This window comes from Diabrotica undecimpunctata, chromosome 6 (genome assembly GCF_040954645.1).
Source record: "Diabrotica undecimpunctata isolate CICGRU chromosome 6, icDiaUnde3, whole genome shotgun sequence".
Taxonomy (NCBI): Eukaryota; Metazoa; Arthropoda; class Insecta; order Coleoptera; family Chrysomelidae; genus Diabrotica; species Diabrotica undecimpunctata.
In genome coordinates this window covers 121415726-121430865 of record NC_092808.1, presented here as the reverse complement: position 1 = coordinate 121430865, position 15140 = coordinate 121415726, and the positions used below count along the sequence as shown (strand labels likewise).

Below are 15140 nucleotides of genomic sequence, written 5' to 3'. Positions count from 1 at the left end.
GATATAGTTTCTTTAAACTAGTAATTACTTTTTGTAGGGTCCACGTGAGATGATGGAAAGGTACAAAAGTTTAAGTGATACTGAAAGAAAAAGACTGGAACATGAGGAAGATAAATTGCTAGCAACTCAACTTTATAACTTGACAGCTATACTGGTGATGCTGAATTGCCACAAAGAGGAAGTTAAGAGAAAGATTAGAAGGCTATTAGGAAAGAGTCATATAGGTTTAGTTTACAGTCAAGAAGTAAATCTGTTGCTTGATCAAATTCAGCATTTGGTAAGTTAATAAATTACAAACAGATATAAAATATTTTTAATAAAATAAAAGGAAACAATTTCCTATTAGTGTCATATCATCTGATTATTGTTAGTTCTTGAGAATTTAGTCTCTTAAATCTCTTAAATCTCCCCTTTATTGTTTCCCTAATAATTTTCGAAGGATGCCGAAGAGAAGGAGATAACAAAAAAGTAAAAAACGGACAAAACAGCATCAGTGCAAATATGAGCAGTAATACAATATCGATGGTAATTACAGCTACCAATGTTACCAAGAATTGGTCAAAATTTTAAAATTCACATCATGTAATCGTATTAGTTAAGATTACAATTACTTAATCCACAGTATTATATCACAGTAAGATTACACATCATGTAATCGTATTATTAAGATTACAATTACTTAATCCATGAAAAATCAGATTTAAACAAGTATATTTGAATTATAAAAATATCATTAGTTAATAAATGAAACTTGGAAAACAGTCGGTTGGCAATTATTTGCAAATTTACATAAGTAAAAATACCGACAACACAAAGCACGTGTTTATTTAAAATTTAAGTTGGAAAACCAGTGTAGTTAAAAAAACACACAATACTGATAGGTAAACATATCACAGAATTATTATAAAAACAATTACTAATTACTTGTTTTAAAAGTACTAAAAGTGCATACCGGCAAATTGATAATTTACCACAGGTCTTAGGTAATAATTGCCAGTCGCCATTGTGGCATTCCAACAATAGGCATTTTCAATATAAACATATATACATATATATATATATATATATATATATATATATATATATATATGTATATATATATAAATATATATATATATATATATATATATATATATATATATATATATATATATATATATATATATATATATATATATATATATATATATATATATATATATTGTGACATTTCTTTTCAACTCGAGTCTCACCACTGTGCTGTATGTATTTAATGGACTAACACTCACAGAGAAGTGCATATACGTGCTTACAAGTCAAATTGAAAAGGAAAGCTCCATATAAGGTAGTGACACTTGAACTAAATAGAAATGTCACTGACTATAATATATTTTTATTGTGTGATAAGTACTGTTATTCTTAAAACTAACAACGAATGCAACTAACTGTAACAATATTTATGATTTTTGTAAATACCGTGTATATTAAAAAAATCAAGTACAATAAAAAAAGCAAACGATAAAACAAATAATATTATTATTTTATATGTGTAATAAGTAACAAACATTTTTTTAGAATGGAAATGACATCGATCTGAAACCTTTGGGTTCAAGACTTCTTCATCGTCAGAGTTTTACTGTTCATCAAGGAGTCGATTGCACTGGAGACCTGAGGTAACTACATTCGTTCCTTTATTAAATATTATATCCACTAGGTAATAATAGAATAATTAATATTTATACGTTAATCTTAAAGTAATTTTTTTCTTTTAGTCCCCTGTCCGACTATCAAACTTTGGCGATCATTTTGGTAATAATATCTTTATTTACGGTAACTCGAAACAGATTCGCGGATGTCTCTTGATATCACTCTCATGGATTTCAGAGCCAGGATATTCTTCTTCGGCCTGGGCCGCTTCTTTCAGCGACTTGTTATTTGATCAATCCAACTTATCCGCAATATACGTCGGTAAACCCACATGTCAAAGACCTTAAGTTTTTTATTAGTGTTGTAAGAGTCCAGCTCTCTATTCCATACAGCAATGTGGAGTATATGTAGCAGCGTATTAATCTGATTTTAAGGTTTAATGTAATATCTTTGTTAATGAGAATTTTCTTTAGTTTATAGAAGGCAACTGTGGGTTTTTTAATGCGTATTTTTATTTTTTTGCTTATATCCTACTCATCTTTAACATTGGCGCCCAAATAGGTCATATTGTGGACTCTTTCTAACACCATTCCATTGGCTCTAATGTTCATTGATTATAACTCTGTTTCGCTGAAAACCATGGTTTTGTCTTAGAAATATTAAGCTTTAGCTCATTTTCAAAACATGTTTCGGTCACCCTGTTTATAAGTGGTTGCAACTCTTTTTAATTGGATGCAATCAGTACCATGTCGTCTGCGTATCTGAGATTGGAGACATTAATCCAGTTGATTTTAATGCCTGCATTTTTATCTAAGGTTTCTTTAAAAATAAATTCGGAGTAGATATTAAAAAGTAGAGGCGATAAAATACACCGTTGCCTCAATCCATGTCGTATTTTCACTGCTTCCGTCGTATTCTGACCAATTCGTATATTTGCACATTGATGCCCATACAAATTTTTGATAATAGGATAATACAAAGGTCAATTCCCACCTGTTTCAAGACACCTATCAGTTTATCGTGGGTGACCCAGTTAAATGCCTTTTCGATGTCAATAAAATACATATATACTGGTTGTTCTATACCCGTACATCTTTGAACTAGATCCTGCAAACTGAATAATGCTTTAGAACATTAGTTTGTATTTTGAGAACGATTTCCGAAGTGGAAATTGAAACGTCAATAAACGTACTTTAACCTTTAATTGTGACTTATTCCCATTTTAATAGTAATTATTTTTAAATTCAGCAAGTTAACCACCTTACTAAAAAACCTAAGTGGACGATACAAAGCTAAAAAGTCCAAAATCCTGGAGTCAGATGACATTATTAAATTTCTGACAGAAGCTCCTGATGACGTCTATTTGTTGATGTGTCACTTTATCTATTTGTTGATGAAGGTTATTGCTATTTTTGGTGTGCATGGAGCGACTAGGTCCGATGAATTGTACAAGTTAGAAGTGTTTAACGTGGACGACAGAAAATCGGTGATAATCGTTTCATTATTTGATACTAAAACCAAGCAGGAAAGGTCGTTTTGTATTACTGACAAGAAAAATGGATTGAGTTTCATGGAAATTGTGAGAAAGTATATTGCCTTGCCCAAAAACGTACCTCACAGTAAGTTTTTCGTAAATTACCGACAGCAAAAGTGCACTACTCAACCGGTGGGGATTAACACTATATATAATATCCCCAAGTAGATTGCAGATTTTTTGAAACTTGCAAATTCAGAAATGTACACGGGGCATTGTTTCCGTCGTTCTTCAGCTACTATGTTCGCAAATTCTAAAGCTGATCTAGTAAAAGTTAAACGTTTAGGTGGATGGAAATCGTCATCTGCTGCAGAATCTTACATTAAAGAGTCAATAAGCAATAAGATTGATGTATCCAAGTATATACTTGGCGGACCAGAAAATCAATCCAGTACCTCGAATCAAGTTTTTAAGCAAATGAGTACAAGTTGTGATGCTCCAAAAATAGATATTTCTAATAATGTTTATTGTAAAATTTCAGTTGTTTTTAATCCTTAATGTGTTTTAATTTGTAAATTTTATTGAATAAAAAAAAAGTTAAAACATTTTATCTACTCTTGCTGTTAAAGTGTCACTTTATCTACCCTTGCGGTTAAAGTGATACTTTATCTACTCAAAAGAGTTGTTATAGCAACACTTTAACATGGAAAAAAGCATATTACTTATTTACTTACATATTCATTTATATTACTATTAAGGCTAAAACAAGAAATTAGTTTTAGAGCATTATAATAAATATACTCTAGAGATAAGATTGCAATAAATCGTAATTCCTATGGTCAACAAAACAATGTCGTTATCTGTTTATCTGTCTATCAATAATGTTTGGCCAGACTCTGAGGTTCGTTGTTTTAGCCAGAATTATTCTTCTTCTTTTAGTTTAAGCGATTTTATTGCTTGGTTCTTTTTGAAAATGTACCAATCTTTTTTTATACAACCAAGGATTTTGTTGATTTCTAATCAACGTAAGGTTTTGATTAACATAAAAAGCACATTTTAATACGTGTTTAAATATGCTGGTTTTATTTAATATTTAATAGATATTGCAAAATCAAAATAGGTATAAATAAAAAATATTCTAAATATATTTTGATTATTGTAAATATCTTTTAGATTTATGGAGGTGAGAGATGATGGTCTGGTACTAAGGTCTGTTAGCGGAGTCATTGTGGAGAGGTGGTGGTTTGAAAGGCTAGTGAACATGACGTATAGTCCAAAAAATAAAGTACTTTGTCTGTGGAGAAGAAATGGTCAACAAACGCAGCTACACAAATATTACACGAAAAAGGTAGACTTTTTACTTTTAAGTAAACTTACACCCATACATACTTATAATCTGCGATATTATAAATTCTGTAAATTTTCTCATGCAAAGAGAGTAGTATAAAGATGCGTTATTTACAGTGCAAGCAGCTTTACTATTGTATCAAGGAGGCCATGGAGAGAGGAGGTGTCGCTGGAACGGCGCCTGAACTAGGAGGGGAGTTTCCTGTTCAGGATATGAGCACTGGGGAGGGTGGTTTATTACAGGTCTGCATGGAGGGCGTTGGGTTACTTTTCGCAAATAGCAAGGTAATTATATAGTTTAAACTTACTACATTAGATCCATAGTAGCTATACTATATTGTTATATTTAGAATGTTGATGTGCATTGATTAGATTATGTAAATCTGAGTTTTGGTAATTATTGTTTTTAAGTTCGTACTGTCAGTAAAGATTGTTAAATAATAATACAGACGTTTAATATGCGAAAAATTAAGTTTTATCGTGCTTTGATATATCAACAGATTAAAGTAAAATATAGTATCTAATATTTATATTTTCTAATTATTTGAAGGTAGAATTATTACTTTACAAAATTAACAATATACAAATATAATTAAACAACAAAAATAATGAGCATAACTTAGTTACAGTTTATTGAATGCCGTCACCTACTTAGGCGGCAATATTGATTCAGAACATTCAGGCAAGAATGACAAGAAGAAAAAGAGCTCCAAAACAATTTGCCATAACATTCAATTTCTAAAAAATTCTAAAATATTATAATATTAACTAAGAGAAAAAATATGGTCAATGATCTCAATAATTATTTGTAATACATCAAATGATGGAGAGTGTTTGTGGTACACAAAATGAATAAGGACACGTTGCTCAGAATCGGAAGAGATGCGGGTATGGTTCTTTTGACATGTCTACTAGCACATAAACAAAATTAAAATTGAAAAGAAGAAAAATTAGGAGATGATAGATGCTAGAGCTAATCAGATATATGAACTAAATAATAGAGATAAAGAAAACTCAAAACTAAAATACATATCGTCGGCTGTATGCAATAGTGGCTTAACTCAAAAATTGACAAAATTGAGTTAACTTCACCAGAGGACTTAAAATAGCCTTACTTATGACCTGCAACACTGGCACAATAATAATAGCAAAAATTTCCGCTAGACGTCACTAGTGTCGCTGTGACATATTGCCGTTTGAGATAAATTGTTTTTTTGCAGTACTGGCCCATTTTAGTTGTGCAGTTGAAGTCGAACCCTATCAATATCAAGTTTCTATGCAATACCGGCACTTTTGGGTTGTGATACAGTTTAGGTCTATCTTGCAATCCATGTAGAGTGAAATGTAATGAAACATTCACGTTACAAGAAAGAACATAGATCTTTGAAAAATATTGGTCAATGGGAAATATAAATTTACAACGAGGTTATATTCTGAGATCCATGTCTATAATTAAACTAACATATCGATATGCAGCCAAAGGTAACACATCAAGCCGTGGTTATAATCATGCATTCGATTTGGAAAATCGTGATCAGAGAAAAAAATGCTAAAGATTTTTTATATCCACCATTGTAGTTACTAATAGATGTATTCGAACTGTTATTGGTAAGATGGAAAGTGGCTCAATAAGAATCGATTAAAGAGGTACACATAGCATGCATAAAACATTTTGTAACGAAACTATGAACAGGGTTCGTAAACACCTTTATTTAATTTCGACAATGGAGAGCCACTATTGTCGAAATAGTACCTTAAAAAATATATAGAAGGAGGCAAAACATTGACAGATCTGTACATTGTAACTTTTTAATTATATATTTAACTATGAATTCTTTTTCTCAAAAAAGATCAATGTCAGTATTGTGAAAAATACAAAAATTTGATCAGTGAAGAAAAAATAGCCCCAGAAGATGCTTATAATAACCATTATAAGGAGAAAAACCTAAGCTGGGAGCTAAAAACACTTGACAAAGTGAATGTAACTCTCTTACAAAAAGTTCTTGTTTTGACCTACAAGCTGCTCTACTTTCGCTTTCTATTAAAAATCTAAGCTATCAGTATATTATTTCTCTATATATAAACTTATAGAAAAAGGGACTGGGAAATGTGCACTGCTATGTTTGGCACAAAGAAGGCAGTAAAGGTGCCACAGAAATTGGTTCGTGCCTGCTGATGTATTTGGAACAATCATCTATAAAAACCGATTTTGACGATTTGAAATTCATATTTTACTGACAATTGTGGTGACCAAGGAAAAAACTAGTAGCTAATTTCAATGTATCAGTACACTGTAAGCCATTTCAAAATTTCTTCTATAACTCATCGCTATTTAGTTTTCAGCCATACTTAAAATGAGGGTGACAGCTGCCACTCTTTAGTAGAAGGAAATATCACTAAAGCTTTAAGCTAATAATATATCAATATATTATTTCTTTATATATAAACTTATAGAAAAAGGGACTGGGAAATGTGCACTGCTATGTTTGGCACAAAGAAGGCAGTAAAGGTGCCACAGAAATTGGTTCGTGCCTGCTGATGTATTTGGAACAATCATCTATAAAACCGATTTTGACGATTTAAAATTCATATTTTACTGACAATTGTGGTGACCAAGGAAAAAACTAGTAGCTAATTTCAATGTATCAGTACGCTGTAAGCCATTTCAAAATTTCTTCTATAACTCATCGCTATTTAGTTTTCAGCCATACTTAAAATGAGGGTGACAGCTGCCACTCTATAGTAGAAGGAAATATCACTAAAGCTTTAAAAGGAAGGCCTATTTATCTACCGACTTATTACGCTATGCTAATCCGAATTGCTCGTTGCAAACAACCATTAGAAGTACACGAATTATGTCATTATGATTTTTTTGACCTGAAAAAGTTAAATACTAAAACAGCGACAATTTTCAATGAATATGTCCAAGGAAATTCATGTAAAAAAGCTCTGGTACTTTCCACTGTTTTAAAACTTCATTTGCACATAAGGAGTACAGATCAGTTGATACCACCAAGAAAAAACAAGAAAAGGATTAGAAAGCATGGATATTATAGAATTAGAAAAGTCTTACACTGACAGCCTGCCAATAACTGAAAAGAAGAAAAAACACCTTTTTAACTTTTGTGAAGACAAGAGTGTTCCACCAATTCACTCATAATAAGCCTTGAAAGATAAAATGTTGATGTGCAATAGTGACGCAACTCAAAAATAAGGGTTGAATTTAAAAGTCTGTATTACAATTTATTTAAGTCTATACTCTCCCAAATAAACCAAAATATTTTTTTCAAAAATTCCAATCCATGAGGTAAAACAAATAAGACAAAATTATTGGCACACAAACTTTAAACCCCTGTTTTAAAAAATGAATAGTTTTTGTGTTGTGCCACTATTGCATACCGCCGACAATATATAAACAAATAACAGGAAATAGTTACCAAAATACATATCTAGCCAAATAGGCGAGCGGTTTACCCCTCAAAAGACGCTTAGAAACAGAATATACCGACCAAAATTCTTTTTGCATTTCTAATGCACCAAACGTTTTTTATTCGATTCTATATATTTTTCCAAGATGAAATGTATTTTTTTTTTAAATTTTTACAAGTGGGACGGCAATTGTTATTAACAAATAACTAATACAAAAAAGCAATTTCACCGAATTATTGTGGAATTAATTTTTTTAGTGTATCTCATCAAAATTAACACTTTTTCTCTCTTGATATTTTTTCTAAAAATGCTTCCTTTTCGAGTTATTTGCATTTTTTTGTTGAAAAAATGCCTTAATTAGTGATTTTTGGGATTTTTTTTCTAAAAAACTACCAAATGAATTGCAATTCTAGAAATAGTTTTATAATCATTAAACCGTCGAGTACAAGTTAGAATATTTTGACAAGGATAATTTTTTTCTCTCTTGCTAAAAACGTGGACCCAAATATTTCGAATATGCCTTTCGAGCAGTCTACCGCTAAGTGTGTACAGCAGTTGCGGCGATACAGGCGTGCGGCACGTAGAAATATTTGTTTAAATTTAAAAAATTAATTGAATACAAATATTACGTACAATTTATTAAAAAAAACAGATATTTCTAATTATTTTTATATAGACATATTATAATTAAAATAATTAAAATTAATTTTTTACAATGCTATAATAGTGTAATTTTTCTTTTAATATACGTGGTGACTATATTATTGAATGTTTTATTACAGTGAAATACATTAAGTAATATATAATTAATTTTCATTGAAAAATATAATAAAATTAAAATTTAATATTAATTATACATCGTTTTCATTGTCAATAATTTGAAAATTTTCGTCAACAGCAACAGGATTTTCATCTAATAAGCTGATTTCATTGTCTTCAATAAAGTCGTCTTTAACATTTTTACAATTCTCTGGTGTACATGCACATACTGCGCAGCATTCTAAATTATAGGAAATACAATTACAATTTTTCGTAGAACATTTTCCGGTACATGAGCAGAAATACTTTTGTAACATATCTAAACTAGTTTCGCCTTCAAAATAATTAAAATCGAAACAATTATTTTCCATTGTCCAACCATGGGTTAATGGATCAAGAGATGAAATAATATTGTTTTTTGCTTGAATCCATTCATTTATTTGCCACTTTGCTCTTAAGTAATGTAATAATGCTGGTTTCGAAGGTGCTAATTTTTCATTAGATGCATTTTTTTTAGCGCCTACAGCACCTCAACCGCTGTACATGCTTAGCGGGATACTCTCGAAAGGCATATTCGAAATATTTGGGTCCACGTTTTTAGCGAGATAGAAACCATTTATCCTTGTCAAAATATTCTAACTTGTACTCGACGGTTTAAAGATTATAAAGCTATCTGTAAAATTGCAATTCATTTAGTAGTTTTTTAGAAAAAAAATCCCAAAAATCACTAATTACGGCATTTTTTCAACAAAAAAATGCAAATAACTCGAAAAGGAAACATTTTTCGAAAAATTATCAAGAAATAAAAAGTGTTTATTTTGATGAGATACACCTAAACAAATTAATTCCGAAACAATTCGGTGAAATTGCTTTTTTGTATAAGTTATTTGCTAATAACAATTGCCGGCCCACTTGTAAAAATTAAAAAAAAAAATACATTTCATCTTGGAAAAATATATAGAATCGAATAAAAAAGGTTTGGTGCATTAGAAATGCAAAAAGAATTTTAGTCGGTTGATGCTCTGCTTATAGGGGTAAACCGCTCGCCTAAAAGAACAAGAAGGCTCTAATTATGTTAAATAAGACCAATTGTGTCGCAAATTCCCCGGCAGAATGCTGTAGGATCTGGTAACCATATTAAAAGAGAAAGTCAATAAATGGAAAATACAACTATAACTAAGTCAGTAACATATCAAGAATACATTATTTATGTTTTTAAATAAATACCTATAAAATCAGAGTTTGGTGTTTATTGAGAGTAAACTAAATGTAAGACCAAATACTTACCATGTCGGGATAGTATTATGAGGTTTTTTTCCTGTTTTTTTCCTCATAATTTACTATGGACTTTATATCACTAACAGGAGAAGTTTACTGTCAATATTGCATGTTGTCGTCTTTCTAAAGACGAATCACATGTTATGATTTTTCTGACGGATATTCTCAATTTAAAGTTGATTTCATGTAATCGAATGAACTATCTATCTTACAATAAAGTCCCAGGAACGCAACTAAGCAATATTGACAATGTCATTTTAAAATTGTCTACTTTAAAATGTATCATATATGTTTGAATTGTCAATATAAATGTCATATTGACAATTAGTCGCAGAACATAGCTTAACTATTTTTACGAGGTTACTCACAAACCGACATGAAGGAAAAGGGACTTATTACAAAAATCAAATGTGTTAAATGTACCCATAATAGAATAAGAAACGCATTATAGGTCAAGATATATTTCATTATTAAATAATACATTTTATACATACTGTATTATTTGACAATTTTTTTTTAATATTTTTGAATGAATTACCTGTATATTTACATATTTTACATACAATCAATGCACATCATTAACAGTATCTTTCTATACGTATTGTGAAGATGAAAATATTTAACCTTTCATATTTACACTTCTTTAAAATAAAAAATGCAATTGGTGACAGTAATGTTTAAAATATGATTTCATTGTTTTGGCGATAATAAATGGTATCAACTGATTTAATAACAGACACAATTATTTTAGTCATTGTCTTCGGATGTTTAATTTGTCATACAAAAAAAATAAAATAATTTTTATTGCTTTTTCGTGATCAGAACTTGCAGTGTTTCGAATAAAAACTAACATTATGTCGATATTTAAAGCTTTAATTATCAAATCTTAAAAATATAACTATTTTTGATGCTTTTTTCTTCAAAAATTATTAATTAGAAAATAATCAGCTTGTTTACTTTGTTATTTACTCTTTCATGTATGTTTGATAATTTAAAAGTTTTCTACATTGATATATTTTTTAAATTCGTAATTTTATGTTGCTGCAATAATATTGTGTCTAACCTACACATAAATTTGACTTATTGTTCTAAAAGTGTTAACAATGATCTATTTAATGAGATTTAATTATCGCTATTACAAGCATTTGTTTTAAAACCACTACTGGATACTTGGAAATGGAAAAATGTTTCTGATTCGGTTGGGGATTCTTATTTAAAAATGTCCCCTTTAAACAAATTAGAATAATGTTGTGCGAACTTTTTGGTTAGAAATTTTTTAAACAACTTTTTTAAATAAATTTAAAAAATGTACTTTTTTAAACCGAAAAATATATTTTTTAAGTTTTTGGTCATTCTAGAGTTCTTTTGGTCATTCTAAAAAATGCGAAAATACGCGTTTTTAAGCCTTGAAAACTTATACGTAAATTATTATTTTTGAGGTTTTAAATGCCCACACTAAAGTATAAATATTCAATTTCAACGTTCTGAAGAGTAATCATGGCTTATTTTTATTTATACCGTTCTTCTTTAATTGTTAATTATTGAAGTTCACTCGATTTTTAAGCCGCTGCGCCGCTCTATATGATGCTTCTTTGATGCACATTATTTCATACAGTATCCACTCATACTTACGTATAGCACTTATAAAAAAACTATATTGGGATCAAATGACGTCGATCAATATAGACAATCGTCTGACAGCAGAATTGCCAATAAAAAGAAAAGTTCGTCAGGGCTGTGTACTTTCTTCACTATTATTCAATCTATATTTCGAAAAGATCTTTCAAAATGCCCTCGAAAATATTGAAGAAGGAATAAAAATCAACGGAGAATACGTAAACAACTTAAGATATGCATACGTCATTATTGCGGACAGTGCTGAGGGTTTACAACGACTTTTGAATGTCATAACCAGACAGGGAGATAGCTTGGAACTAAATATAAACACAAATAAAACAAAAGTAATGGCTGTTACACGTGCACCAAATGTCGACATTATTATTTGTATCTATAACAAACATATAGAACCAGTACAAAGATTTCAGTATCTTGGTTGCTGGATAACTAACGATCTTGACCACGAGGTCGAAATACGTGCTCGTATAGAATATGCTAGGTCCGCATTTCAACGAATGAAAAAATTCCTAATAAACTCTACGTTATCGTTGGATATCCGATACCAATTTGTAAAAACGTTTATTTATTCCATATTGCTATACGGAGTGAAAACATGGACTCTCGGAATTACAAGTATGAGACGTATAGAAGCCTTTGAGATGTGGGTTTTTCGAAGGATGCTGAAGATCTCTTGGACAGAGCACGTGACCAACAACGAGGTGCTAGGAAGAATGGGTACTGAGAGAGAACTCCTAAATATTGTAAAAAACAGAAAAACCAGTTATCTAGGACATATTTACAGAGGAGAAAAATACAATTTCCTACGACTTATAATGGAAGGGAAAGTGGAACGAAGAAGAGGTCTAGGAAGAAGATGCTCCTGGTTGAAGAATGTAAGAGACTGGACAGGTATGGACACACATTTGATACTATGAACAGCTCAACATAGAGAGCAATTTGCTGTAGTTATAGCCAACCTTCAGCAATGGAGAAGGCAGCTTAAGAAGAAGATATACTCATACAGTACATTAAGTTTTAAATTAGATATATACCCTATAAATGGAAACACATTAACGAAAAATGGAAACTCTAATAACGAAGGCTAGTGATAAACCAAACTTTATTAAAAACATTTTATACACTGATGAATTTTCTGTTTCGTTAGTAGGGAGACACAATCGTTCCATTACGAGGTATTGGGCGCAGGGAAGCAAGCACAGAAGTGTTGTTAACCGAATTCAACGTCCTCAAAAAGTTAACGTGTGGACTGGCATTTTAGAAGACTACTTTGTTACAGAATCATGTTCTTCCTGCTATTCTCAATCTTCCTGATGTAAATCTAGAGAATGTTTGATTTCATCAAGATGTCTGTTCAGTTCACAACGCTCGAATTATTAGGGAGTATTTACACAATACTTTCTCAAATCGGGTTATCAGTGAAACAGGCGATATTAAGTGGCCTGCACGATCTCCAGATCTTACACTCATAGACTTTTTTTTGGAGACATTTAAAAAGCATTATCTATGATCATCCTGAGGCTAGAGCCCAAAATGTTAATGAATTAAAAAACCGAATAAGAGAAGTCTCCAATTCTGTTACACCTCTTTTATCTGTCTGAAGAAGTTCTCCTTGGAATCCGACGGGCTACAATGTTCTTAAAATATTATATCACAATGCCATCTAAATAATTTATAACTATACAAACGAAAATGTGTTAATAATGCATTTATACAATTAATAAATGTAATAAATAGTACTTTCTCTAATTGGTATATTATGTTAGATTAATTTACAAATACATTTTTATAAAATGTTACAATTTACAAGATACAAAAGTTTATTTTCCTTGGTTCAAAGTCGAGTAGAATGTTGATTCTTTTATCAGTTAAAATAAATGTATGTTTTATTAAAAATAAAAATATTACTATATATATATATATATATATATATATATATATATATATATATATATATATATATATATATATATATGATATTATTAGATTTTTTTCTATTAAATTTACCACCATTACCAACAATAAAATCATATATCTGTGCTGTCACTAACTGCATACATAAAATTAATTAAATGATAAAATGTATACATATTTTGATCTTCCTGTTTATTTATTATGATTGTTCCGTGTCGTTGGGTGCGCTAATGTGCATTTGTTTGCAAGGACCACTCAAACTTTCCTATTCGCTCTAGCCACTCGCTCGGTTGCCATACTAGCAATTTTGTTTTTTTTTGTTTGTTTGTGTTAGGCCGTTATTTTGTTTTATTTAAAAACAAAACATATGTGTTCTGTAATATAAGCTTTACCCTGTTTTGTTGTATTGTTTTTAAAAACGTAATAAAAATAAATTAAAGGATGTCTTACTATTAGATTATGTTAATAAAACTTATCGAATAATTGTAATAATTATTAATTAATAATTATTAACTAAGAAACGCCCGCTTATTCATTAGAACGGGTGGTACCCGAGAGTGTGTGTGAGAGAGAGAGAGAGAGAGAGAGAGAGAGAGAGAGAGAGAGAGAGAGAGAGAGAGAGAGAGAGAGAGAGAGAGAGAGAGAGAGAGTAAGTGATAGATTAAGGGCGAGAGGAGGGAAGAGCGAGAGAGAGGAGAGATCGAGAGAGGGAAGCGAGAGAAAGAGAGGGGAACGGAGAAATACTGAGATATTTCCAAATAATATTGACAAGCAAACCCTTCCGACGATTTTATTTCAAAAGCAAAGCTTCTGATGTACTGAAAAATATAAAGGCAAAAGAAATTAAGCTATAATTAGTGTAATTCCTTGGCGCCGACCATTTTATCGTTCTGTATCTATATTTTCTAAATTCAATTAACATTGAGCAATTGATTAATATTGAGTAATTTGTAAATCTAATGGGATGAACATAGGGAGGATTTACCAATTTAAAAATAATGCAAGTTTTAAAAGCGGTTTAGAAGAAATTTTAAAAATGGAAGGTAAAAGAAAAACTATCGAACAAGTATTCACGTATGTATCTAACAAATAATAAAACCAATATACATAGAAATTATTGTAAAAGCTAGGGTAAAAATAATATAATTAAAGTACGAAATCATTAAATTAGTTATACATATATTCAGAGCCTATATACTGGTATGGGCTAAGAAAGAAACAGAGTACAATCCACAAGACGAAGAATAAAGGACGTCATCATCATCAGTGGCATCACAGCTCATTATGAGCCAACGCCTTGTTCAGAACAATCCTTTATTCAGCAACCGTCTCTGGAAACTCTTCTCCATGTTCTAACTTCAATAGATTTCAAATCGTTCAAGGATAAAGGAAAAGGAAGTAAAATCTAGAACGTCTGCCAAAAAGAGAATAACATTTTTTTTCCCATAATCGATCTTCATTTTCATACGTCTTCTGCCACAAGTAGAGATCCACACATGAAACTTGGATGTGTCAAAAATATCTCTTCTCTAAAGTAAGCAGAAGACTGGTCGATTTTCCTTAAAGTAGCAAAGCAGATGCAATATTCGTAGGTAATCCATAGGTGTGCTAAGATAGATCCTCCCCGCTCGAGTCCATCTTCTCGTACCTGATCATGCCTATCTTCTTCATTAATCTC

The 15140-nt window shown here is 30.6% G+C and overlaps 1 protein-coding gene across 5 annotated transcripts in view; it reads left to right on the top strand.

The window, feature by feature from the left end:
• Rab3-GEF (Rab3 GDP-GTP exchange factor) overlaps positions 1–15140 on the top strand; it is a 222944-nt gene that overhangs the window by 140598 nt on the left and 67206 nt on the right. For all 5 annotated transcript variants that reach the window (XM_072535244.1, XM_072535242.1, XM_072535240.1 and 2 more), the window contains 4 exons: positions 38–277; positions 1555–1652; positions 4274–4448; positions 4565–4732. In XM_072535244.1, the coding sequence (XP_072391345.1) occupies positions 38–277; positions 1555–1652; positions 4274–4448; positions 4565–4732 (681 nt within the window). The remainder of the gene's footprint in view (positions 1–37; positions 278–1554; positions 1653–4273; positions 4449–4564; positions 4733–15140) is intronic.